Below are 26,564 nucleotides of genomic sequence, written 5' to 3'. Positions count from 1 at the left end.
ATTTGATGCAATCTAATGCATTTTAAGAAATTAGTGTTAAAAGCAAGTGTTGGGAGTTCTGTGGTAATTACCAAGATAGTTCTTCTAAATATTAGTTTAAAAACTAGGAGTGAAATATGTTGTGTACCATCAGTTTTAGCCATTTAATATCACTCAGTGCATTACTGCCCATGTGTATGTGTGCATTTGAGAAGGGGACTCATCATACCTGCCCATTGTAAGTAATTAACTTCAAAGTTACTCATTTTCTTATTGAATAACATGATTCCCCAAAGCTACAATCTCCTCTTCCCTCAGGTGGTGCTCAAACTGGTGTTTCATACACTCCTGAAGTTGCTGTGTAGGACAGAGAGGGCAAAAAAGGCCGAGATCTCCCCAGTGAGGGCAGCCCTTGGAGGAGCTCTGCCTGCAGGATGCTCAGACAGGCCAGGCTGGTGCTCCCTGCTCCATGGCAGCCCCTGTCCATCCATCAGGCCTTTACTGCCTGTGGAACAGGGCTCAGGTGTGGAACAGGGCTCAGGTGTGGAACAGGGCTCAGGTGTGAACAGGCTCAGGTGTGGAACAGGGTTCAGGTGTGAACAGGCTCAGGTGTGGAACAGGCTCAGGTGTGAACAGGGCTCAGGTGTGAACAGGCTCAGGTGTGGAACAGGGCTCAGGTGTGGAACAGGGCTCAGGTGTGAACAGGGCTCAGGTGTGGAACAGGGTTCAGGTGTGGAGCAGGCTCAGGTGTGGAGCAGGCTCAGGTGTGGAACAGGCTCAGGTGTGGAACAGGGCTCAGGTGTGAACAGGACTCAGGTGTGGAACAGGGCTCAGGTGTGGAACAGGCTCAGGTGTGAACAGGGCTCAGGTGTGGAACAGGGCTCAGGTGTGGAACAGGGCTCAGGTGTGAACAGGGCTCAGGTGTGGAACAGGCTCAGGTGTGAACAGGCTCAGGTGTGAACAGGCTCAGGTGTGAACAGGGCTCAGGTGTGGAACAGGGCTCAGGTGTGGAACAGGGCTCAGGTGTGAACAGGCTCAGGTGTGGAACAGGCTCAGGTGTGGAACAGGGCTCAGGTGTGAACAGGCTCAGGTGTGAAGAGGGCTCAGGTGTGGAACAGGGCTCAGGTGTGGAACAGGGCTCAGGTGTGGAGCAGGCTCAGGTGTGGAACAGGGCTCAGGTGTGAACAGGGCTCAGGTGTGGAACAGGCTCAGGTGTGAACAGGGCTCAGGTGTGAACAGGCTCAGGTGTGGAACAGGCTCAGGTGTGGAACAGGGCTCAGGTGTGAACAGGCTCAGGTGTGAACAGGCTTAGGTGTGAACAGGCTCAGGTGTGAACAGGGCTCAGGTGTGGAACAGGCTCAGGTGTGAACAGGGCTCAGGTGTGAACAGGGCTCAGGTGTGAACAGGCTCAGGTGTGAACAGGCTCAGGTGTGAACAGGCTCAGGTGTGAACAGGGCTCAGGTGTGGAACAGGGCTCAGGTGTGGAACAGGGCTCAGGTGTGCTCTCTTCTCTCCAGGACACCCATCCTGATGCAAGCACTCATGGACACCCCTTTTCTCCTGGCATGGGAATGGTCTAACAGGGCATTGCAGCCACAGGGGATGGAAGGAAAAGCTCCTTAGCCCTTTCAGTGATCCATGTGTGTACTGGGATAGCACGAGCTGCAAGTCTGAGTCTGCGCCTGTGTGTATAATGTTTGGAACAAGGGAATTAATTTTTATCTTTTATATGTTGTATGACTTTATGCAATTCAGCTGAGGATAGAGCCCCTAATTGGTTAAGATTTCATAAATAAATACAGTGATTCAGAGAAAAAGTAATTAGGGATCAAGATGGAATTTAGAAAGGCTGTCTCAGGATATAGACTGAAATTCTCTGTATACAACTGGAGCACTATTTTAATTAGTGAAAGGAAAGAGAGCAGATTTCTCCTAAGGATAGTAAATATCAGTAACTTCAACGTGTGAAAAGCTGCTTCACACAATTCCATGCTGGAAATACTGATTCTGCCATTCCATTAGTTACTTTTAGTTTTTTTCAGCCATGTGAATTAAAATTTAATTTCCATTGCATTCTTTTGGATAGGAATCCCAAGTGTGAAAAAGTTAGATATGTCTGTACTCCAGACTTCTTTTCTAAATTCATCCATTAGGAAAAAAAATACATAAAATCAAATTCAAGTGCAGTGTTTGCAAAATAACCCACACATTGGGATGGCTTTCTTTGGCTTTTAGGGCTAAACACTTACCTCTGGGGTCAGTGCATTGTTCTCTGAAGTCTGACTTGACAGCAAAATATGTGTGAACCCATCTTCTTTCCGGACCACAATGTCCCTGAAGCGACAGTTACTTTCGTTTTGGCGCACGCTGTATCTCAGTCTCTTATCGAACACATAATCTTTCTCTCCATCAAGTTTCCTTTTCACAGTGCTGTGTAGGTTCAAGCTTCCACTGGCCAGAGAAGAACCTTGCAGATGGAAAGAATTGAAGCATAATTACCTCTATACCATCAAAGAAATGGAGTGATACTCTCTTTTAGCTTCAATGAAAATAAATATATATATAAAATCACAGGAAAAAAATAAATAAAAAAATGTGCCTGTCTAGTCAAACGTGGCCTCAAGCCATTGTTCTTATTCTGTTCTCCAACGTGCAGAACTTTTTGTTCTCTGATCCGACAACCTCTAGACCCAAGGAACTGATGCCATTTTGGAGAGTATCCACAACAGGGAAAAAAGAGAACTATGGGAAGAAAGATATAATTCCTCCTTAAAAACAAGTAAGAGCAATAGTAAGTCAGTTTTAAAAGAGAGTTTATTCTGACTTACTCTGTGTATGAACTGCAAACCATTCCTTTGCTGATGTCTACAGTGTTTCTGTAATAGGCAATAGATGATGATTGGTAACAGTGCTGTGTGGGGGTGTTGAAGGAACTTTATAGGGTTTGTATGTAATAATCCTTTTCTAATTACAGATATTTCACTCTATTGCCATTAAAAATAAAGCAGAGACAGGTTGTTGAGGGACAGAGATTAAAGTCACTGTTTTTTGTTTATATAGATACCAGCCCACAATGCAGTATTTTTAAGAAAGGCCAAGAGAGAGCTGAATGAAAACACCTTTGTTTGCTCTGTTCTTTACTCCTGCCAAAGCTGACCTGTTCCAGCTCCTGGTTTCAAATAACCAGGAATTTTTAAAGGGCAGATGACATGAATATTAGAATACAGGTTTAAGTCACCACCATCCAATTAAAAATGCTCTGCTGGAATAGAATTGAACAGTGAATTCATGACAGATGCCTCTCAACCAGAATCACTTACCCTCATTTGGATTAGCTATGTTTCAGCCTGGTGCTTATGTAGGTAACTGATCTGTCTGACACCTCACAGTTGGCAGTGGCCTGTGGAATTGTTCACAGTGTGTGAAATCTTGTATGTGCACTGCAGTTAGGAGCTGGGATGTGAACACACAGCCAGTGCTCAGTGGTGTGTGACAGGGGCTCATGTGGTGTGTGCATGTGGGTACTCACACATCTACTCACAGGGATCCACCTTGGTCCAGGAGCCTGTTCAGTCAGTCAGGAAACTCTTTTTTTGTTGTTGAATTGAGAGATACCATCTAAAGCATTGCCTGGGTTATACTGAATAGAGGATTTGCCTGGTGCTATGCAAACATGGCCAAATTCCATTAAATCATCACTTAAAAAAAATCTTTTGACACCAAAAAAGTTGGAAATCTGTTTTCTTGACAAAAAGCATCCACAGGTGTAGAAATTACCATGTGTTTGAACTTTAAATGCTATGAATAATTCCTATGGCACGTTTCTTCTTTTTCTTAAGGTTGTTTTTTTAAATGTATTCTTACAACAGAAATCAACTTGTGAAATTACTAATAGAACACCAATGTCATTGGGAATAATGTAGTGAAACTAATTAACCCTTTGACTGAGGCAGGCTATTAAATATTGCACTTTTATCTATTCAATGCTTAACCAGCAATAAGCTACTGAATTGTGGTGATTTCAAACTCCCAAAAAAGTGTAAAGAGCTTACAGAATCAGAGTCACAAATGCCCATAGAATGGAAGGTGTGTCAGACTAACTGTAGTGATTATCTACCTTGTGTGGAAGATTATGCTACATCTATTTTAAATACAGATGGTAAGAGAATAGTAGAAGATTAATTCACTCAGATAACCCAGCTCAACAAAAAGCCTCACAGTAATTTTTTGGTTTATTTTATTCTTTCTTATGTATTCAGTTTGTAAATGAATGCATGATGTAAGAAACTATAGATCTTATCACAGTATTTTAACCATCTGGATGCCAGCTGAAAGAAATTTCATCAGGGGAAAGATCTAAATTCAATATGAGAGAAGCATAAATGAAAAAGTGCCATTTCCAAAAGTGGATCATTAAGAGAACAATATATAGTGAGTAGCTTGTTGTTTCTGTGTCTCCAGTGCACCCCTGTAATCTGGTTTAATCTGATCAACTGGAGAAAATGATCAGCACACTCCAAAGACAGCCCTGCTGTGGAACCAGGCCAGTTCAGCAGGGCTGCTGTGGGAGGTGCTGGAGCTCCTGAGGCTCTGCTCTGGAGCCACTGGGATTGTCTCTGCATGAGGCTCAATATCAGCACCTGCTCAGTGCACACAAGGGGAGCAGCACCTGAGTATGTCAAGGTGAAAAATGACTGTGACAGGCAAAAAGAGACATTCAAAGACTCAAAGCAATTTGTACTGCACGTGAAACAAATTAAGGATGTCACCAATTAACTAAGGAAGCTTTAGATACATCTAAGTGTAGTTTTCTGGCTTAATTGTGAGTATTTGATGCTCAGTCTAAGTATAAAAAGAAAACAAAAAAATGGGAGAAAACACTCTTTACTGGGAGTTGAATCTAATTATTACTTTGTATTTAATCAGCAGTAGAACTTGTGGAATACCTAAGGCAACATTTCTAAGAAGCTTCAATATTTTTAAGGAAACCTAAGATGTTCCCAGACCACTGCTGCATGCAGTAATCTTTCTCCAAGAATGGCAGTAAAAGAGGGCAGTAAAGGATGCTATTTAAGGAGAAAATGCAAGCTTGGTTGCTTTCTGCAGTCCTTTCCCATAGTATCATCCCTAAGTGTTGTACAGAAATATGAGAGGGCTCATCCCTCCTGTTTCCTTCAGCGTTTGCTTGTGGACCTTTTCATGGATTTCTCTAATCCCCTTCTGAGCCTGTTGATGCTGTCTGTCTCCACAGCTTCCTGTGGTATGAGTTTGAGAAGTTGGGTAGCCACTACACAGAGAAGAATTTTCTTTCATCTGTGCTTTTATCTGATGTTCCACCAGTTTCAGTGAGTGGTCCCTAGTTCTGCTATCAAGGGATTTCAGGAGCAGCAGTTCTGCATTTAGTATATTTGTGGCCTTGATGATTTTGTAAACTTTGATCATGCTGCCCCCTCAGCCACCCCCTCTCCAAGGCTCTTTTATTCCTGTAATCCTCTTCATTTTAGCTGCCCATCCCTGCATCTTCTACAGTACTCCACCACTGCCAGAGGGTCTGACACTGGGGTTCCATTCTACCAGGCATTGCAGAAAACACAATAGAAATTTATATTCTAAAAGGCTGAGGCAGAGAAAGAGGGAGAGGAAAGTGAGGAAAGATTGCACTGACCCTCAGTGCTTTGGGGGAGCTCCACATCTCCTTCACTGCTTCTGCCCACTGCTGGAGGACACCTCAAGCTCCTGTTATTTTCAGATACATATTTTCTGAGTGTTTCATCAGAGCCAGTTTAATGGTGCAGTCCCTGTGCCACCACCCTCCACAGCAACCCCAGTACTGGTAAGAGCAGCCACACCATGAGTTGGCCTGGTGATCTGCTCTGGCTGAAAACTCAGCCTGCAAAACTGGTTAATTTTCAAACAGATGCAGTTCACCTTGCAGCCTCAGAAGTATTAAAACTGGTACAGAGGGAGGGATGGGAATAACAATCAGGGTGTCATGGGAAGGAGAGCTGGACTGCTGCTTTTATTAGCAGTGTGCATTTATGCTGGATGGAAAGGATGATGGAGCTGAGGCTTTAATTTTTCTAGGTGAAATAAGCCATGCTCCCTCACTCTCCCTGAGAAAGCAGCTTGGCATTCCTCAGTCTTCCCAATAGCCTTTAACTGCCTCTTTTCTGTCTTTCTTGTGGGTAATGGTTAATGCTGTACATACTTAAAAGCTCTGTTCTGTTGATAATTTACTAATAATTTCAGACTTCTCCAGCTAAGGGAGCATCTGTAAGATATCTAAAAGCAATGGGTTTTTATCCAAACTAGGAGAGCAAGCATGTTTGCTTGTCTTTTACTGCCAGTATTCTTTCAGAAGAAATAGAACAGAATAAGCTAAAAAACCAAGAGGCAGCAGTGACTAAGTCACAGAGAGTCTTTAAATCAAGGGCACCATGAGACTACAAAGATTTTTGTAGTGGAGAAAAACAGTGGTTAGTGATATGTGACAGGCAGAAATTCTTCAGCAGATGGTACACAGAAAGAGAGATGTAGAAAAAGGAAAGATAAAATTAAGAGGGGATGTTTTTTGATGCTGTCAAGAAACTTGACAAAACAATAACTCTCAATTACAATATCTGGAGAGAAACAGAAATGTAGTAACAGAAGACAACAAATATCATCAGAAAGACCAGTATTGTTAGCTCCTGGGAGCATCAATGGAAGCTGTTCACAGAATTTTTCAATATTTTCCAATTTGCAGACCCTTAAATAACTGTCAGTAGAGATGATCCTGCTCTCCCGATGGCAGGATGTGTAGAAGACAGTTTTTGGTATTAAAGATCTGTCCTTTCTTCCACAAGGTCCCAGGCCTTCACTGGGACATTTTGTGCACACACCTGAGGGTACACACTCATCCTTCTGGGGTAAAGACCTTCCTGATGGGAGTTTGTCTAGAGGCAGGAGAAGAAACACTTGTACCCAAGTGGATTTATACACAAAACCAAGAGACTGGTGGAAATTCATTTAAGGAGTCATCAAATCTGGGTTTCAAATAGCTGTTATTTGTTTGAACAGAACTGCCATGGACAGACAAACAAAATAGCCATTATTTGATTACTTCTAATTTAAATATTACTGTGTATATTGCTTGGTTCAATGCATTGGTGGTTAAAGATTATTATAATATGAAACAATACTGGTTGAGGTTGGTGGGGTTTGGAGACCTTCAAGCATAGGCCCACACTGGTAGCAGAGCTGGGCCTACAGCCAGGTTCGCAAATTGTAGGGAATTTTTGACTTTTCCAAATCCAGGCTTCATCTCATGACAAACCTTAAATTTCTACACATAATTTCTGTGCAGTCTTACACTTAGCTTAGAGAAATGAATCTGACATTCATTTGGGTTCCATACAGGCAATCTGAAAGCTGACACAAATGTCTGCTCCCTCAGATTCTGAACGGGGCTGCCCAGGAGCCACAGCTTCTGGGAGCCAAACCAGGTCCTCCAGGCTCCCTCTTTGTTGCACATCTAGTGCCTGGGAGCCCTGCAAGCACTGATGGAGCATGCCAGGCTTTCAACTTCCAGACTCAGTGGCAGACTGCCTGAAACCTCTGGCATAGCTGGCTGCCTCCAAGCTAAACGTGGGAGTCCTGCCAAGCAGACTGCCACACTGCTCCTGCTCCCTAGGGACACAGCCTTAGGACCTTGGCTCAGATTTGGAGAAAGTTTTGAAACCCAAGATGTTTGGAACAAAATTTCAGTTATTCATCAAATTGGGCATTTTTCTCTGAAACTTTCTTCATTTGTAATTTGTAAAATTTCAGCCTGGTTTTAGTGTGGATTTCTGTGATAATAATGGGACACAGGGCAGGATCACACTGGGATCCTCTGTGTGTCAATACTGAGGGAGTTCAGGAAACTGTTGGACTTGGTGAAGAGTAGTGCAAATTACTTCCACTTGATGTTTCAGGCCCCTGTATCAGGAAATGTGGCTCCTCTCAAGCTTGCAGGGCAATATTAAGGAAAAAACCTAGTGATTTGATTTTGACCCTTCTTCACCAATTTCTGTCTGCTATTACTCAGGCAGTCTCATCTCTCCTCTTGTAGTCTTCTCCACTCTGCATGTGCTGGGTATCACACAGCAGGACTCGAGGGATTTCTGACCTTGGCAGAGCTGCTGAGTTTGGGCTTTTCAGAAAAGAACCAGGCAGAGATTTAAAGATCTCTTCCCTTTGCCTACAGAATGCAAGGGGAAGAAAATACAGAACCCAAGTGACGGATTTGGAGAACACAAAAGCTGTCATAAAGAGCTGTTTGAAAGGAGCTGAAGAGATCAGCTCTTGGGCCAGGAGAGAACACCTGGCTGCTCAGGCAAAGCAGCTTTCCACTGAAGCAGAGCTCTCTGCCAGAGATTATTCAATCAGGGGTGATGGAGGCCACTCCTTAGCTCTTGTGGGGACAAAGGAGAGGCTCATTTGACCTTACAGTTCTTTGTGACCCTTCAGTTCTTCATTAAACAAAAAATTCTAAAATATGGGAATTAATGCATTTCAAAGATACATTTTGTATCAGAACTTCTCCACTAATAACATAAAATAAAATATTAGAAAAACTTAATTAGAAACAGTAAAAAAAAAACACCAAAACTTTATACACATCTGTAATTAGATATGCAAATTGTCCTAAAGAAGCAGGTAACTTTTAAGCATTCTTACATGAGCTCAAACTCCTCAAAATGCAAAAGACAAAATACACTTTTAAAGTGATTTAACTTCAAATTTCATTGGTATCATCAGGAGTACTTATGCATCTAAATCTGACCATGCATTTTGCTGGTTTGGGAGTTTTAGTAGCATATTTGATGCCTGGTTTGAAAGATTCCAGTAGCTGTCACATACAGCCAGTAAGACTGGGCAAGGTCAGTTCTCCTGCCCAAATCAAGGAGCATTTGCCAGGTTGCCAGTAGGGTGGAAAATGGAAAGCAGGGTGATATGATTTGTGTTGACTTCTGAAAAGTTTTTGGCAGGGCAATTCACCAGAAGCTGTTAAGGAAATGAGTACTATCATGGGCTATAGAAAGTAGCTAATAAAAATAAATAATTGGAACAAATGGTTACTTTTCATCATGTCAAGCTGGCTGTCCCAAGGACCTGCAGGAGGATTAGTTTATTTAATGTATGTATTAATGAGCTGGGAAGAGAAATATGAGAGGAAAACTTGAAGGCAATACAAAATAAGTAGAGTGAAAACTAGGAAAGATTTTGAAGAGCTTCACTGAATCAAAATAAAAAGGTGAATTGGCAACAGTAAAGCAGATTAAATGCATAGTGAAAGGGATCATACATAAAGCTGTGTTCTAAATTAACTGTAACAGGGAAAGAAAAAAAGCCCAAGAGCAACTGTGGATCACTCAATGAAAACCTTTATGCAGTGTGTAAGAGCAGAAAAAATAATTCTCCAAAGGTTCTATCATCACTCTATCAGTAAGCAGTGGGAAATCATTTGGAACAGCTCCTGCTGTTTTTAAAAGGTATTAAAACCACCCCCCACACCAATGGCACAAGAAGATACTCAAAACTCTCAGAAATCAGCAAAGCCTTCCAGGTGGTAGGAAGGCTGAAAGGGCTGGAGCTGCCTACTGACTGACAGGGCATCCTCCACCTCATCCCTGCATAGAGGGACAAGAGGCTACTCAGTGAAAGTAAAGGTCAACTCCCTGCCAACAAAACCCCAAATCCCAAAACTTGATCAAATAGAATGTGCATCTTACTGTTAGCTCCTAAAAATAACTGTCACAAAAGACCATTGAGGCTGTAAATTTGGTAGGATTAAAAACAAACAAACCAAAAAGATTGGACACATATAGATAACGAGAAGCTATTTAATTTCCATTAAGTTGAATAGTTTTTATAGAGAATATAAACCTTATTCTTTGAGAAATAAGCCAGTCAGTAACTAAGATGATTAGAGAGAAATGTCTCTATATCTTCTTGCTCACGTCAAGACTGTTTGTAACTTCCTCTAAAGTCTGTCTTAAGACTTGTGATGTGTCCAGTTACTGTCAGAGACAAGGACCTGGCTGTTCTGAGTGTTCCTGATTATGACAAGCATCGATACTGAGAACTTGAATCTTATTCAGCCACACTTACCAGGGCACTTTAGCAAGAGTGGTATTAATTCTAAAATAATTCTGGTTTCTCTAGGCCACTGGGTTTGAGCACACCCAACAGTAGTGATTTGTTGCATGGTGATACACAAACCCAAAGCTGCAGCACTATACACATTTCAGTTGTCATTCCTACTCCATGCCCTGTCCTCACTTCTTCCCATGGGGATTTACACTGCAAATCTCGTGAGAGAGCCCACACTGCTTCACCATCACTCCGTGGGAACGGGAAAGAGAGAAGCCAACTGATAAAAAAAGTGTGTAATATGTAGGGAAAGTGTGGAACTTGTTTGTGTGCTTCTCACCATAGCACTTGTGTGACAACAGTTTTTCCACGAGTGGGCCCTACTTGCAGTTGCCGCAATTAACACCCCCTCCCGCACAGAGGAGTTCTGTAAATCACATACCAATTCCATTCACCACAGGGGAATTGTTACTGACTTCCAACACGCTGGACAAGTTTTCTTCTCCTTCGTGATCATTTAAATCCACATTTTGCTGCTGTGAGCCATTCCCAAAATGTCTAGAATCTTTCTCATGGCTGCCATCTCCATTCTGCAGACCATTATGTGGCTTTTTCAGTGGCATAATCTGTAAACCGCTGGGAGTAGTTCGGTAAGTCACAGTTTTAGCAGCCCTGTCATTTGCAGATCCTGGCTTTGCTGCATATCCTCGTTTCTGTTTTTGATGAGATGGATTAATTCTCTTCCTTTTGTGTGTTGATCCTTTAGACTTCCCAGATTCAGAAGGTCTATGTGATATTTTCTCAACAGACGAGCCTCGGCTTTCCCGCAGCAGTTTGGGAACGCTGGCCTGTTTGCCGTGCCTGGATCGCTTCTCTCTGCTAACGTGCAGTCTGTTGAACTCATCAATAAATTCTTCACAATGCAGTAGGTGGTGTTCAGGTTCCCAGGTGTCTTCATTGCTCCCATAGCCTTTCCACCTAATCAGATATTCCCATTTGCCCTTCTTGTTCTTCCTTTTGTCTACAATCCTCTCTACCTAAAAGGAAAAACCAAAACTGTGTTAGAAAGAATGCCCACCAACAAACCTGGCAGTAAAGGAGTGAAACAGAGAGCCCCAGTGGTATTTTGACAGCAAGGCCACTGCCCCTTCTGAAAACATTTAAAAGAGACATGAACACATCCTCAAATCTGATCTGGGCACTTGCTCCAATGTGAAGAAACAAGAGAGAGTCTGAGATCATTAATGAAAGCACAATTCCTTTGAAAATCTGGTTGCAAAATGAGACTCTTGCTTTACATTCCTCAGCTACCTCTTGTTTCAAAGAGCCAACTAAAGTGGTTTTTGCTGCTTTGTTTGTTACTGATCATTCTCCTGAATCCACACATGTATTTTGCCCCTATAAGCTTCCCCAGTCTTCTTTGTGTCTTGAAACTACCTTGAACAGAGAACTGATGACAACAAATTGCAGTATTTTACATCAAAGTTCTTGTTTGCAGTAGTGTGCATTCACTTTGCTGCTTCCAACTCACACAAATTTGTAGTTTTAGGAATTCAATATTTGAGTAAATACACAAAATTTTTGAATGCACCAATTAAAAAAAAAAAGCAAACAAAGGGCATTAAGTCAGGATTCTCACATTGAAGGAATGAATTTCATCAGCCTGTGCTGGAGAATGGAGAATGTCATTGTAAGGACCATTTCTACACCAAGGGTTAGTGGACTGTATTGGGAATGCACCCTAAATGTGAATTAACAGCATCATTATACTGTGGAACCTGGATGCTGGTCAAGCCTCAAGTAGGAGGATGCAGAGAAAAATCCAAACACACCACACAGTGGCAGCAAATTGGGATTAAACTGCACCAAGTGAAATTCAGATCAAGTCACTGGGAAAAATGTTATAATGGCAGTAGGAATTAAATATTGGAATAGTACTTGGTAATGTGGAGAAGGTAGGGAGGGTTTATAGAACAGTTTTTGTTACATGTATCTGCTATGAAAAGTCAATGCTGTAAGATCAGTTATGCTAAGGAAAATTTCGAAGACTCTCCCAGGTTTTCTTTTTTCATTGTTTAATTTTGTTTTTTGTTTTTAATATGTGGTTTATGAAGGATAAAGATGCCACTGATGAAAAAAAAATCATTATCATTAACCCAAAGCAGTATTGTTTATTTAGAAGAATAAATAAGTGGATAGATCACGTAACAGCTTTCACTGCTCCTCAAAGAAAAATCATCTCATGTGAAGAACAACAGTGGAAACTGTAAGGAGAATTTAACCTTGAAGAAGGGCAATCACAGCAGTGTAAGTAATTGTTCATTTTAGGTCCCTTGTTAGAGCAAACCAATGGATTAATTCTGTCTGTTCACTGCCTGGAACTGTACATTCATAGAAATCTTGGTGGGTTCCCCAAAGGAGTCTAAATGTAATTAGCAACTAAACATTATAGTTCTATCTCAGTTCATTTATATGGGAACTGTGCTGAGATATCTGTCTCTGAGTCATAGTGGACACCTTCCTCCATCTCCAGGGCTCCCACTGCAGCATCTCAAACAGCTCCTTCCTGTGCTCTGGCTTATCAGAGATCTACACAGAACCACTCAGAAGCAAAGCAAGGCATCCTCTTTACTCTGAATTTAGCACAGTCCCCTTCAGGATTGCTCAGAGAGGCAAAACAATTAACTGAAGCTCAGGCTGGGCAAGTTTGAGATCATTTGTCTAAAAAGAGGGAAAAGGCTTCACAAAATGAATGAACTGGCGTTTTTTTTTCCTCATGTGGGATGTGTGGCTTTCAATTGTCAAACTAATAGTAGTCTTATTATGATCTTGTTGACTTTATAGAGAGCAGCTGTCCAAATTAGCCTTGGCTTTCAAATATTTTCATCTTCCTATCAGGGACTAGCCAGAAAAACTGTACATTGAACCACGGAACTCTGTGTGGGCTGCCTGTGGATTTGTTACCTTAATTACTGCAGCTTCCTAAAGCAAGGAGCAAAACACATGCATGTGTGTCCTGGGGAAAAAATGAAATTGCTGCTAAACTTGGTAGACCACAGCTATCAGTACTGGAGAGTGTGGGTTCCTGCTTTTCTGTCTGTACCAGATAAACAATGTACATGCATTCCCCTCCCTTTTAATTCAGGACTTTGCACTTGGAACACAAACTCTGTGTCACTTTGGTGCTGCTTGAGAGTTGTTTTTGTTTTGGGATTGCACCAGCATTGTTCCTCAACTTGCTCACTGAGGGCAGAACCTCAGAAAGGATGGACAAATACCTTTTTTGGGATCACATAAGAAACCATCTCTCCACCCTCACCTTTTTTCACTTGGGGACATATCTTTAACTACACAGATTTCTTATTTTCACATTGTTGCTCTATGTGAAGAGGTTTTGTGGAGGGTGTTGTTTAATATGGAACACACTCAAGTATTTTGGTGATGAGGCATCCTGCATTTCAATTAGGAGGATAAAAGGAGAAAATATGAGTAGTCTTTGTTCCTGGAAAATAAAATAATGGCAATGGAGGATGTGATTAACCACTTAAACACATCATGAAGGGAGAATAAAAGGAGTCATGAAATTGGGTCAAATTTAATAAATAGTTTCTGAAAAAAATATTCAGAAAGCAAATATATTTGGGTAAGACAACATTTTCAGAACAAAACTATCAATGTTCAAATTTAACTAACTAAAATGAAGACTAAATAAAATGAAGACAAAATGTTTTGTTTCTGGTCAACCCTCTTTTCAGTTTATTGTTTTGTTGAAGAGAAAATGAAAAAAATGTGGTATAATCCAAAATTAGTTTGTTTTCCTTGATTTTTTTAGTTCAACCATAATACCCAGTGGCTTGACTAATGATGCATAAAAAGTCTGAGTAGATATTTTCCTGTCCTCATTACTGCCTCATTGTTCACTGAATGCATCTGAGGGTAGCATCAAATATATTTGACCTCTCAACATGGTCCCTTTTCTACCACAGGGCTTTAAGTTCCTCAGTAATATTTATCCCCTTTAGGTGCCACTGGGAAGTGCTTCAGTGGAGGCATAAATATCAGGGTTTTAGCCACACCTGCTACTGTCTGTCTCATTTTCCTTCTATCCACAGTGCACAGTAACAACAAACAGCACTACTCTGTTTTTTTAATGATGTGTATTTGTTTTAACAGGTACTATGTGAAATAATAATCTTATTGTATTTACTTAAGGTTGCACAAATCATATCAGTTTTCTTCATGAGAAATAATTCTGTGACAGCTAATGATTAATAGAAATAATACTTTAAATCCTCCCCTAGAATAAGCAATACATGTTTCTGAGAATATGCAGCAAACATCTAGGGCTTCGGTGTCTGATTTTCCATTTCCCCCTCAGTTCCATCTTTAATCAGAACTGAGTAACATGTTCCCAAAAGTGACCGTGGTAGTTACAGTTGCCAAATCCATGATTTCACTATATTTGCTTTGGAAAACTAAGGAGTTAAATTTAATAAAAGTGCAATGACTACAAACAAACCTTGTAGAGGTACCACACTTAAAAGATTGCTGAAATGTCATGTATCATCACTTCCCTGGATTCTTTCTCTCTCCCTGCCCCTGCTGGCCAATTCTGGATGAACTGAGGTTCTGATATGTTACCATATAAATACTTTTAAAGAGAACAAATAGAATAAGAACATGGCATCTGTGCAAATGCATTTGCAACACACTTTTTAGCTTCCAAGTAGCCTTAAACCTAGCTCTATACACAGCTGCACAAATTAGGATGAAAGTCATAAATAAAAAGCCTTTAAAATATATCTGCGTTCTATGCTTCATGTGAAATAAAATAATACATTAGTGGATTAAAGTACAAATATCTAGAGCTTCATAAACTTTAGTGTTTTCCTTATATATGCAGAGTACAACAACCCCACCACCCTTCCTTCACAGAAAATTCTGGATCAAAATAATTTATCCACACAAAGTTATTGTTTGCTTATAAAAAATATTAGATCTAGGCTAAGTTAAAAAAGGATAATTCCTATGGAATTATTTCTACAGCTGTAACTATAAAGTCAAAGCCCAGCATACTCATCTCAGTTCACAGCTCTAAAGAGCACAAATAAAAATCCTTGTGCTCCCAGAAGACACCTTCTGGGAGATCAGTAACTTCTAGAAACATTTGGAAGGTTGCATATCTACTTAGAGATTTCCAAAATAAATACATTTATCATCTCCTCTTCGTAACATGCACATCCATGTAAGCAACTGAAACTGTAATCACTGGTGTTCAGATGGTCTCTGTTAGTGAACTCTTCAGAGCATCAGAGCAACTGCATGACAGACACTAGAAAAACTGCCTTTCATTACTATGATTACAGGACTTGTACTGGTTTATGTGGTTTTTTTTTTGCACTGGAGGTCTTTGTCCCATGTTGTGCCTGAGGGTGTTGGAAGGGTGTTTGAAGAAAATGCCAAAGAAGGAAAGGCAGTAAGATTTCTGAGAGAGATAAAGGCCATCTGATTCAACATGTTTGTCTTTTAAAAATTCACTGTTGCCCTAACTTCCCCCTTTTTGTTACCTTTGCTTTGGGAAATACTCTGTCTCATTAGCAGTAAATCTTTTGCCTTCTTGTCTTTGTAACTTGTTTTTGTTTTTCTTGTATTTGTATTTGATTTCACAAAATCTGGTAATTGGAGCATTTGTTCCAGATGTACAAAAAATATGGCAACATATCTTCTGAAGCATCCAGTATTCATGTTAGAAAAATAACACTGGAATGGCTGCTGGGACTCTCTTTGGAATCTGACCCATGGAGTAGGTCCAGCTATGAAACCCCCTCAGTTCTAAATTTGTGTTGTTACCTGGAAGGTCACAATGAAAGTGAAAGGACTAGATGGTCTTAAAAACAAAAGGGAAGCCATTCTTCATTGAATTACTCTTAGGCAAAACATGAAGTGACATCTTCCCAAGAAAACCAGTGAACACCCCATTATTCTCCAAAGACACTGCTTTTCATTCAGTTCCTTTTTTTTGTTTCTTTTTAAGCACGTGGGGTTTTTATTTTCTGTTTTCCAATTTCCTTAGAATCAGAAGAGATCTTAAAACTTAGTAAGGAACTCCTGGAACTTGTGCATTTTCACTTGGAAAAGCCTATCAGCCTGATATGGAAACCCCTGGTATGGAAACCACTGCACTGGGTATGTGTCCTTCAACACAGACATGGGAAGACCCACAACAGAACAAATAAATGCTGTGAGATCTCCTGCTGCTCCCTGTCCTGCACCTTTGGTGCTCCCCTCCTGAGAGACAGTAACACTGCAGAGGTGTCCTGCTGTGAGATTCCATGGTTGGGGTTTAGATGGAAAACCAGGAGTGCAGTGCCATCAGTTGTATTTGCAGCAGTGGTGCAGCCATTAGAAGTTACTGCTCGGTGTGGTGTTCTCACATTCCTCTTTTCTGGACCCAACACTTTGCTGCAGAAGCACACTTTGTAAGTTACCTTCCCTGAGCAACATTTGTCTAAGGGGCCTCCTGGCAGAGGGAGTTTCCCTTCATTAGCGGTGGAGATCCCATCTGAGGGCCTGAACCAACTACACTTCCAAGAACACTCATATCTTCAGTGACCTTATACCAGCTTCTGGGAAGTCTCATCTTTCTGTGAAATTCAGTCTCACTGAAACTGGACTTCTGGTCTGGTCTCTGTTGTTCTTTTCTGACTCTCTTCAAACCTGTCCTAGTGCTGCATCTCCATTCCCACACTGGGGCCCTGGTTCTCCCTGGTCCCATCTGTCCCTGCTGCTCACTCTATCAACAGGACCCATTTTCACAGCCCTGTCCTCTCATGTTTTCTTTCCAAAAGATTTTTCCTGGTCGGAACTTAAGAGTGCTCAAATATCTCAGTCTGTTAAAGCCATTTCCATCTCCCACTATAAATTTAAGGATGTAATCTATGTCACTTTCTTTTCTTAGGATATTGAAGTGTATAAGCTATACCTGTGGGGGAAGTGCCACATCAGCGTGGGTTTTGGAGCAAATAGGAATAAGAATATACACAAGAGTCTTGCACTGGAGGGAAGGTGTTTTTGTACAAACTGATACTGTCCCCTAGAACAGGAAACTTGACAGATGACATAGGGATCAGAAAGAGACTTTTTGGTCAACTGGTGTAGTCCCTGTCATTGTAGGCAATTGCATCATACAAACCCTTTCAAAATGGACATGTTTGTGATACAGAACATGTTTCTGTCCAGGCTTATTTCTCAGAGGGTGCACAGCAAAGAGCTGTTCCTTCCTAAATGCATTGATTTTGTTAAAATGTTTTAGGCTTTCATTTGGAAAGCAAGTGTGTTTTCAAAGTTGCAAAAGAAGTGCATGAAAAAAATCACGATCTTTTATATCAGCAGCTTAAGATAATCTTGAGAATATTCTTTATATAGAGGAAGAACAGGAGTTTTTCCTTTGCAATCCAAGAGTGCATCCATGTCATCAAAAACTGTCATGCAATATGGAGGAGACCTCTCTGGATCTCTTCCTCCATAAAAGATTTAAATCCTTTTGACTTACAGGCATTATCATCACATACCACATTTCAGAAATCCAAAAAACACAGGGGTTTCTGTTTATTTTAAGGCACAGTGACACATTTTATTTATCAAATCTCCGCTGTCTTTTGTACAATAAATCAGTTTGCTACTGTATTTCATTGGTAATAGTTGAAAAGAAAGCAAGAAGCAGGACATTCCAAATTTCTGGTGTTCTTTATGCTAAAAAGTGGTCAGTTCTCAACACACCCACAACAAACTTGCTGGCACAACTCATTTCTGCCAAATTTAATGGGAATCTCCAGTTTTCTACTATCTGAGAGTGTGCGTGTGTGGGAAATGTGTGCATTTATCAGCAAAGAGAGGCTCAGCACAATATAGTATGGTTTGATTCTGCCTATACTTCCTTTAACTACTACAAGTCAGCACAGTTATTCCCTATTTACTTACATGCAAGCAAAATCTAAGTAGGAATCCCTGGGATTTAAACCATGAAGATTTTAGTTTTTTATTTTAAAACAAGCTTATAGGAACAGGAGCATGACTTGAAGAGACTTCTAAGCAAACCAGTGTTTATATGAACAGATCCCTGTTCTCTCAGTAGAACTGCTTGGAATTTGTTAAAAATACTCATGTTTCTGAACAGATTTTGAAATGTGTTAAGTAATACTTAAAAAATAAAAATATGACTATCACTAAAGGTGCTCTTCAACATTAAAGCAATTCCAGAAATGCAGGAAGCAATTATCAATTTACATGAAAATTTTACCTGAAATCATTAGAAAAAGATTAATTCTGTTTTCTTTTATGTTCACTGGCAGTTTTTTCTTCTCTACCTTGTTCAGTTATGGCTTTTTTTGGTTTTTTGTACAGTTTACACAGTATTTTTCTTCACCATATGGGCTTCATTCAGATTCAGCTCAAGGCCAGGACTTCAGTTCAACACTTTTACATCCATTCCAAAGCTTAGTCAGAAGTGAAGATTCCACATTAAAAAAACACAAAGGTTTAGCTATAATGCAGCATAAACAAATATTTGAACTATTTGCTGTACTGCCACTCAGTGAGTCATTGCTTTGCAAATGCTACTGGTACGACTGTCATAAAACAAACCACATGTTCTTGTGGGGTAGGTAGAAAAATATTTTCTTAGCCCTTTTACAGCAAAGTGGTAAATTTGAGCACAGAGATGTGAAAGCCTTGGTTTTGAGGGAGCCCTGTGTCACTAAATGCATCTATAGGTGTTGAGGATTTGGGATTTCAGAGGTTCAGAGAGGATTTACCAAGTGAACAGGGAGCCTTGCTGGCTCTGCATAGGTGACATGGCAAAGAGGACATGAGGGACAAGAGGGGCCTGCAAGGGGACACTGGTCAGTCCTGTATCAAAGGGCTCAAAGTGGATTGTACAGGGATATCTAAGGCAGGGTAATGCAAGAGTTTTGCAGAGATTTTCAAGGACTGAAATGAAAGTTTGGTAAAAATGAAGGCTCTGGGTTGCAAAACAAGACAAATGGACAATGAGATGTAGTTACTCTAGATCTAGGATATGAAACAGCAGTTTTTGTGTAAAGAATCTCCAGTGGCAGTATGCATTTTGTAGCTCTGGCACACAGGGAGATATAACTATATTTAAATTATTGTCATGGCTTAGAAATTATATTCTCCAATTTAGTACTCCCTTTAAAACCACCCTCTGTTCTCCCTTCCCCTCCAACTGGAGACACAAAAGGCAAAGACCATGGGTTGAGATACGAACAATTTACTGGAAACAGCAGTGAGATAAAAATTAACAGTAACAGCAACAAGAGGTGTAAGAAAATAAATAATTCACACAGAAGAACTCCCTGTAAGTAAACAATATCAGACAGCTCCCTCTACCACATTTTCTTGACTGGAAGAAACCCCCTCTCCCTGGAAGAGTCCCTTTCCCTGTCCCTGGCAATTATGTGAGGGAGTATAGAAAAACATCAAGGTCCTGGCCATGCCCCTTCTGGCTACCACAAAAAATTAACCCTGTCCTGGCCAGAAGTAGGACAACAGTAATACATACCTGACAGAGCAAATCAAAAATAATCCCCGGGTCTGAATGTGAATGGAGGACAGTAATCTCTCCCCATCACTGACACAGAAGGGAGAAGAAAATGCAGAACCTTGTCCATGCTATATGAGTGACTGGACAGGGATAAGGTGATATGAGAAGGATAAATCATTTATCCACTTCATACTTTCTATCCAGACTAGAATAAGGGGCAGTTGGTTTGGAACATCCATATAGCAAAAGAAGTAACAGTCAAATTTGTGAATAATACCATGCAGGGAAAGGTTTTAAAGGGAAAGGGCTAAAAATAGATGACTTTGTACAATACAGAAGGCCGAGGGGTGATCCTTTGAGTGAAAAGCTGAAGTAGCAGTTTGGAAAGTAGCGGGATAATAAGGGAAGAAAACTCACGAAACACAAAGGTTTCTTTCAGAATTCAGTAGAATTCTTCATTTTTGTGGTTACACAAATGAAGTTAATGTGGTGGCAGAATACAGGAAAGAGCCAAAAAGAAAGGTAGAGCAGAAAAAGGAATAAAGAAACATGCTTTAGGCAACTATAATGGCGTGACAGGAGCACAGAATATTACAACTAAGTATCCAGGATACCAGAGCAACATCACAGAAAAATGGCACAGAAAATTTCAAAAATTATCTGTGAAGAAGTAATTGTCAAAAAGGAAGAATAATATATCATTATCCCCATAGAAATAGCATTCAGATGAGCAGGGTCAGTAGGCCAAGTTTTGGCCTCAATTACTGCATTGGTTTTCACTGCATATTTAATTTGTGTTTGAGATTTGAATTCTGCCCAGTGTAAAACCAACTTCCTACTGGTGCTTGGAAGGAACAAACTATCTTATGGACAGCAGCAAAAGCAGTTATGAAAGCTGTCAATGTTCATCAGACAGATGCATCTTAAATCATCTGAGAGTGCAGCTAATGAAAAATCATCTGCATTTAAAATATGGGGCCAGTGCTCTAAACACAGAGACACGGGGTATGAAAGCATATCCACTGATTTAACCAAGTGTGCTTTGGAGCAGTCAGCTGGGCTCTGAGGAGGCTGTTTGCTTCCAGGGTGGGTGAAAGGCACTGACACATGTGGGCTTGTCCCAGTGTCTGCAGTGAGTCAGGCTGAGCACAGCACACTGCAGGGCACGCTCTGGCCACAGGCTGCCCTGAAGCTCCTCTGGCAATGCAGAGTCCCCAGGAGCTGCCATCACAGCCACTGATGGTGCTGCCCAGGAGACAGCCACAGGTTACCCTCCTGCTGTCCTCAGGCCCTACATCTCTTAAAGCTGCCTTTGGCAACAGATGGACACCATTCCTTGATCTCAGTGAGTCCTCTGTCAGCTCTGGTAATTCACTCAAGCCAAGGACTTGTTAACTGATGAGTCCTGAGTTCTTTCAGGTCATCATGATTCCTGATGATAAGGTTTCAGCCAAGTGCTGGCAGTACTTCCAGCCAGGCAGTAGTAGGGGTTGCTCTAGATTGGAATCCATTACTCCTTTCAGGGAGGTCCTAAGGAACAGCCCTGGGGGTTCTCAGGTGGCAGGGTACAGATCTTGCCACCCTGCTCCAAACTCCTGCCACATCACTCCAAGGGCTCCTGTGGAGGCATGTGCACATCTCCATCCTGCAGCTACCTCCTGTTTCTGTTCAGAGATGGTGCAGACCCATCAAGAGCCAGGGTAAGACTGGAACTATGATGAAGCTGAGGAACCATTTAGAAATGTCTATGCTCGAAGCACTATTGAATATGTAAGCAGTGAATATATTACTGAGGAAATTTTCCATGTATTTGTTAGTCAGATTCCTAACTTGGCGGCTGTGTGAATATCTCAGCTGCTCCTGGATGCATTCGCAGCAGTGTGGCAAAGGGCTTTGTTCCATATCTCTCTGTAGAATAGGGCAATTACAGAATTATATTTTTATAGATGAAGGTTTTTCTAAGATTGATTCCCTGTATTTGTCCCACTGGGACTGGGTTAGTGTATGTTCCTTCTGTGGCACTATGCCAGTCACAAACTGGAGCTGGGGAAGGCTGCAGCTGTCTGCTTGTTATTAATTGAGGGTTAGTGCAGAGACCAATGCACACTGATGCTCCAACACCCAAACTGTTATCCAGGTACTTCATGAATGGACACTTAAGTTCCCACTCTAGTATAACAAACCTCTGAGTCACTTTTAATACTAAGATCCCACTTGCAAATGGTTTATGAGCCTACAAAAAGGACTTTTAACTTCTAGGACTCTTACAAATTGGACAGCTAATTAATCTGATTCTAATGAGTCAGTAAGAATCTTCTGCTGTCCTCACTGTCATGCCTAGCACAAACCACACATGTGGTCAAATACAAGGACAGATATCCTGAGAGGCTATGGGATATCCACTCAGAGATATTCACAACTTGACTGAGCAAGACCCTGAGCAACCTAATTAAGTCAGTGCTGCCTTAAGCAAAGGGGTGGATCAGATGATCTCCAAAAGTCCCTTCCAACCTGCATTATTATATGATTCTGTAATACATTTTGGCTAAAATAATTACTAATAATTTACTAATTTTTTATTCATTCTTTTTCACTTAGAAAAGCATCTCCATTTGGAAAATCGAGTTCTGTGCAATCTGTGGAAGTGTGTGTGTGAATTGACTCAATTAATCTGAGTTTAGATTCACCAGGCAGCTGGAAGGGAGCTTGCTACAACCAGCTTTGAACTTCTAACTTTCTTTGACCTGGTACCATTAGGGTTTGTTTGCCTTCAGTCATACAGCAAGAGCCATCCACTCTTTGAGATGTACAAAAAGATGGGTTTGAAGACCTAGGTCAGCTGCTCATAAATTTTCCTAGTCATTAAATGGATGTTTTTTAGTACTGAGATACATTGTGAAGTCATTCCTCAATGTCTTTTCAGTGTTTAAATGAACATTCAGTATTCATGGTATAAGGAGAAGAAGGAATGTGCTAAGCTGGGGTGTGCACATATAACATGCTCCATGGCAACAGCTGTTTATTAGCTCTTTGTTCAACATGATGGAATCAAAGGCAGGGATAAGAGGGATAAGTTGCCAAACCTTTACCACAAAGCTAAGAGGAAATATGCTAATCAAAATATACTTGTGTTTCCTGTACCTGTCCTGGAGGTTTGTGCTGAAGTAGGAATAGAGTGTTCTGCAGGATAGGATGCTTAGATAGGGCTTCAAGGTCAGAGTTTGTGTTTCACTAGTCCATGTCACCATCTCAACTGTTCTCTTTGCTTTTATGTGCCTCATCCAAAAAGAACACCCACTCTGTGAAGTAATTTCAGACCTGGTGTGGAATATGGGAAAAGTGCATTGAGATAATTAGTGTGTAGAGCAGTGTACAAAATAAAAATTTTGGTGAAGCAGATCTGTTTTGAAGCATAGTGGGGAAAAAAAAAGGGGAAAAATCCCAAGATTAACTTGTTCTGTATATGTGCATTTTGTATGATGCTTGCTGCTTTCATCTCACAGTCTGGGGGCAGAATATGCAATATAATGGCCTGATAAGACCAAAAGGTTCCTGGCAAACTTAGGAGGGGCAAGAAACTCACAAGAAAAATACTATATCAGGATTATATGGCTCTGAAATAACATTTGGAATTTCTGATCACACTTCAACTGTTGTTTCTCTCCAAAGAGCATTGTGTACAAAGGCATACATAGAAAGAATATCACAGAAATAAACAATAAGACCCACAAGGGAGAGGTGCTATATTCTTAGTACCTCAGCAGAAATACAAAAATACTGGGATAAGTTTTGCTTTTATTGTGCTTATAATCTATTATATATTCTTATATGCTGTAGTCCAATGAAGGAACATAAACCTCACACTTTTGGAATATTTTTAGGGCTAATAACTAATGTAAGGCATGTGGAATAAGTAATCTTGCCTTCTAGATAATAAGAAAGTATTTTGTGTTTTGAAGATTTCAAGATGATGTGCACATGTTTAATTTTTTTGATTTTAATTCCAAGGCAACAAGAAACTTTTGTGGTCATGCAAGAAGGATTTAAACTAACCAAGTTTGTTTTTAGATAATCAGAGGATTTCCCTATAGAGTATATGATTCCCCAATTACCACTCTGAAATGTTATTTTCATAGTTACAAAGCACCATGTAAACCTATCCTATGACATGGATACTAATGCTCATTACTGTTATTTAGCAGCATCACAGGTGGAGCTTGGAGCAGTGAGCACTTTCCTTTAATATGTAGCGTGCCATAACGTTTGACTTGTTCTTGAAATGAAATGGTCACAATATGTTAATCACAAAATCTAGTCCAGAGTGTCTGTCAGAAAAGTGCTAATGATTGCCCAGTGTGCCCCAAAGACAGAGATGTTAGTTTTGCTGTGCAAAAATTCGGTGTTATTCTGGAGAAGACCTTGCCCTTGGCTGCTGAATGTCACATGGACTGTGCAGTGCAGGCAGAGGCAGCACCCTCTGCTCCAGGACCTTTACAGTTCTTGTCTTGCTCATTCCATTAATGCAACAATCAGAAATAGTTAGTGCAGGTTTTAAAAGGCAAGTTTGCATTACTTCTAGAGGGAATCACAGACATTTTATGACATGTGTAAGGATAAATACTGGTTAGATGACGCTGGGGAAAAATGGATGGAATAGTCTCCAGTTTCTCTCTAAATGGCTGGAAAGAGTCTTCCAAAGGTGACAGTAAGAAAAAATTGTCTGAATCACCTGTACATCTCCAAGATTTTCTGGAAATATTCCTTACTCAGATGAGCATTGTGAGGTGTTTAAAAATTTCCCTGATGGCCATAGAATATCAAGTTTTTATTCAAGATAATCTGAATATCTGAAATCTTTCTACTTTCAGTTGTTTGATGATGTACCTTCTCATTTTTTAAACTTTTTGAAATACTATACGTATCAAAATGGACAGTCCTGTCCAAGTTAATCAATAAGTCACTTCAATTCTTTGTAAGAATCAGAAGTGCAATTTATCTTCAACAAACAAAAATCTTTTTGGCTTCAATTTTTTTAAAAATAGTCTTTAAAAAAATATGATTAAAACCCCAGATCTTTAAGGAACAAGGATATTTTTCAGGTTCTCTTCACCCCACAATCTCCATTTTATGATTTTGGTTTGTCTCGGTTTCAAGACAAATTTCAGGAGAAAATGCCCTGGAATAGGCATTCCTTTTAAGGAGAAAAGGGCTTCAATAGCTCCCTTTTCTTCTGTCAATGTGAGAAATGGATACTACGGGGTGAAAGTGAAAAAACAATGTTCATTTAAAGCATAAAAATGGAATAAACAGTGAATTGTGGAACTTTCCCCCCAGAAACCCAACCACAGCCTCTCTGGGCTGCAGGCCCTTTCCCTTTGTGTGCAGTTCCGGGCACAGCCAGCGGGAGCGCTGCTGGCTCCGGGCGGGCAGGGGTGCAATGATTCCCCCACGGCTGCAGGGGGCGCTGTGGCGCGGGTCCGGCCGCCTCTCTGTGCGCGGTAATGGCGTGGGATGGAGAAGGGAAGGGGCTTCCTTCACAAACCCATGCGTGTGAGTTTGTGAAGGGCTTTCACTCTGGAGAGTGAAAGGAGCTGTGGCAGGAAACCTCAGGAACAGCAAGCTGGAATGGCAGGGCAGGCACACCTGGGGCAGCAAGCAAGAAGCAGCAGAAGCTCTGAAGCTGTTTGTGGACCATGGCACCTCCCAAACAGCTCCAGTGTAGCACAAACCCTGGAGCAACACGGCAGGGACTGGGCAGCAGCAGCCCCGCTCCCAAACACGGCAGGGCCAGAGTCCCTGGGATTGCTCACCAGCACTAAATGAGGGTGTTCCCAGTCCTGATGGGCACACACTGGCTCTGGGCTTCCCAAAGGCAGAGCAGCAAGAGAAGCCAAGCTGGCAAGCTCAGTGACGGTGCCAAAGCAAAAAAAAGAAACAAACCAAAAAGAAGCAAAACCCACAGAAACAGCAGGAACCCTGGTCAGAGATACCCACTGCATATATCCAGTTAACAGAACGTGCTGAAATGAAAGGGCTGCCTCCCACCCCACCGCCAACTCCCTTGGGAAACCCCATCTTGGCTCCCAAAAATGGAGATAGATAGCCCAAAGCTGGGGTGGGGACAGCTGCCACTCCGGACACAAACAGATCAAAAACCTCAAAAATGATATGGGATAATAAACCATCCCCAAGACATCATTCTTTCCCTTTTCTCGTGCCCATCTAGTCACAGACTCCTAAGTCAGCTACGTTAAATCTAATTATGTAAGTAATTGTGGGCATTGTTCAATGAAGGGCATCCAGTGATAATCTAAATATACTGTGTGTCCAGTGAAAAAGTGTATCATTCTAAAGAATTAGAGTCTAAAATCACTTGTTATTTGAAACAGCATAAAATACTGGAAGTTTCTGCTCCGTTAGAGTGATCTGCACTTTATAGTTTATTCACACACCAGAACTCATTCTCCAACAGTTGGTCACCATGCCTTTCCTCAAACTATAGATTTTTAACCACTGTTTAACATAAAAAGCTAATAATATCCTGTTCATCAAATGTTCTAAAAATAATGGCGAGACAGACTCTGCATATATGAGCTTGAGGTTTCTAGCATTTTAGGTGTTTAGTGTATAGTATAATCTACAATGAAAACACAAAACTATTAAAATAATAGTGACCTGCTGGAGTAAATGACATATGATATCACAAATTTTTTTCAATGTCACCGAAGTTTTCCTTTTTTGACAAATGTTTATTCTGTGGCTATAAACCTTTGGGGATATGATGTCTTGATAACACTAAAAACACGTAGAAACATAGATTAAAACTCAAATACAGATCTAGAACGAGTTTTGCATACCAGGGCACCAAAGAAGTCCCAGAGTCACTCTGTTATGAGGAACCCATGTT

General features: G+C 40.9%; 1 protein-coding gene across 1 annotated transcript in view; it reads right to left on the bottom strand.

Moving 5' to 3' along the window:
- The window catches only part of CDYL2 (chromodomain Y like 2), a 60,897-nt gene that overhangs the window by 17,724 nt on the left and 16,609 nt on the right, over positions 1–26,564 (bottom strand). Inside the window, exons 2-3 of the mRNA XM_036390427.2 lie at positions 10,538–11,132; positions 2,229–2,446 (exon numbers count right to left, since the gene is read on the bottom strand). Of these exons, the coding sequence (XP_036246320.1) occupies positions 2,229–2,446; positions 10,538–11,132 (813 nt within the window). The remainder of the gene's footprint in view (positions 1–2,228; positions 2,447–10,537; positions 11,133–26,564) is intronic.

The sequence above is a fragment of the Molothrus ater genome, chromosome 12 (genome assembly GCF_012460135.2).
Source record: "Molothrus ater isolate BHLD 08-10-18 breed brown headed cowbird chromosome 12, BPBGC_Mater_1.1, whole genome shotgun sequence".
In the NCBI taxonomy this organism is placed as follows: Eukaryota; Metazoa; Chordata; class Aves; order Passeriformes; family Icteridae; genus Molothrus; species Molothrus ater.
Note: the sequence above shows the minus strand (reverse complement) of the source record. Positions and strands in the feature narration are given on the sequence as shown.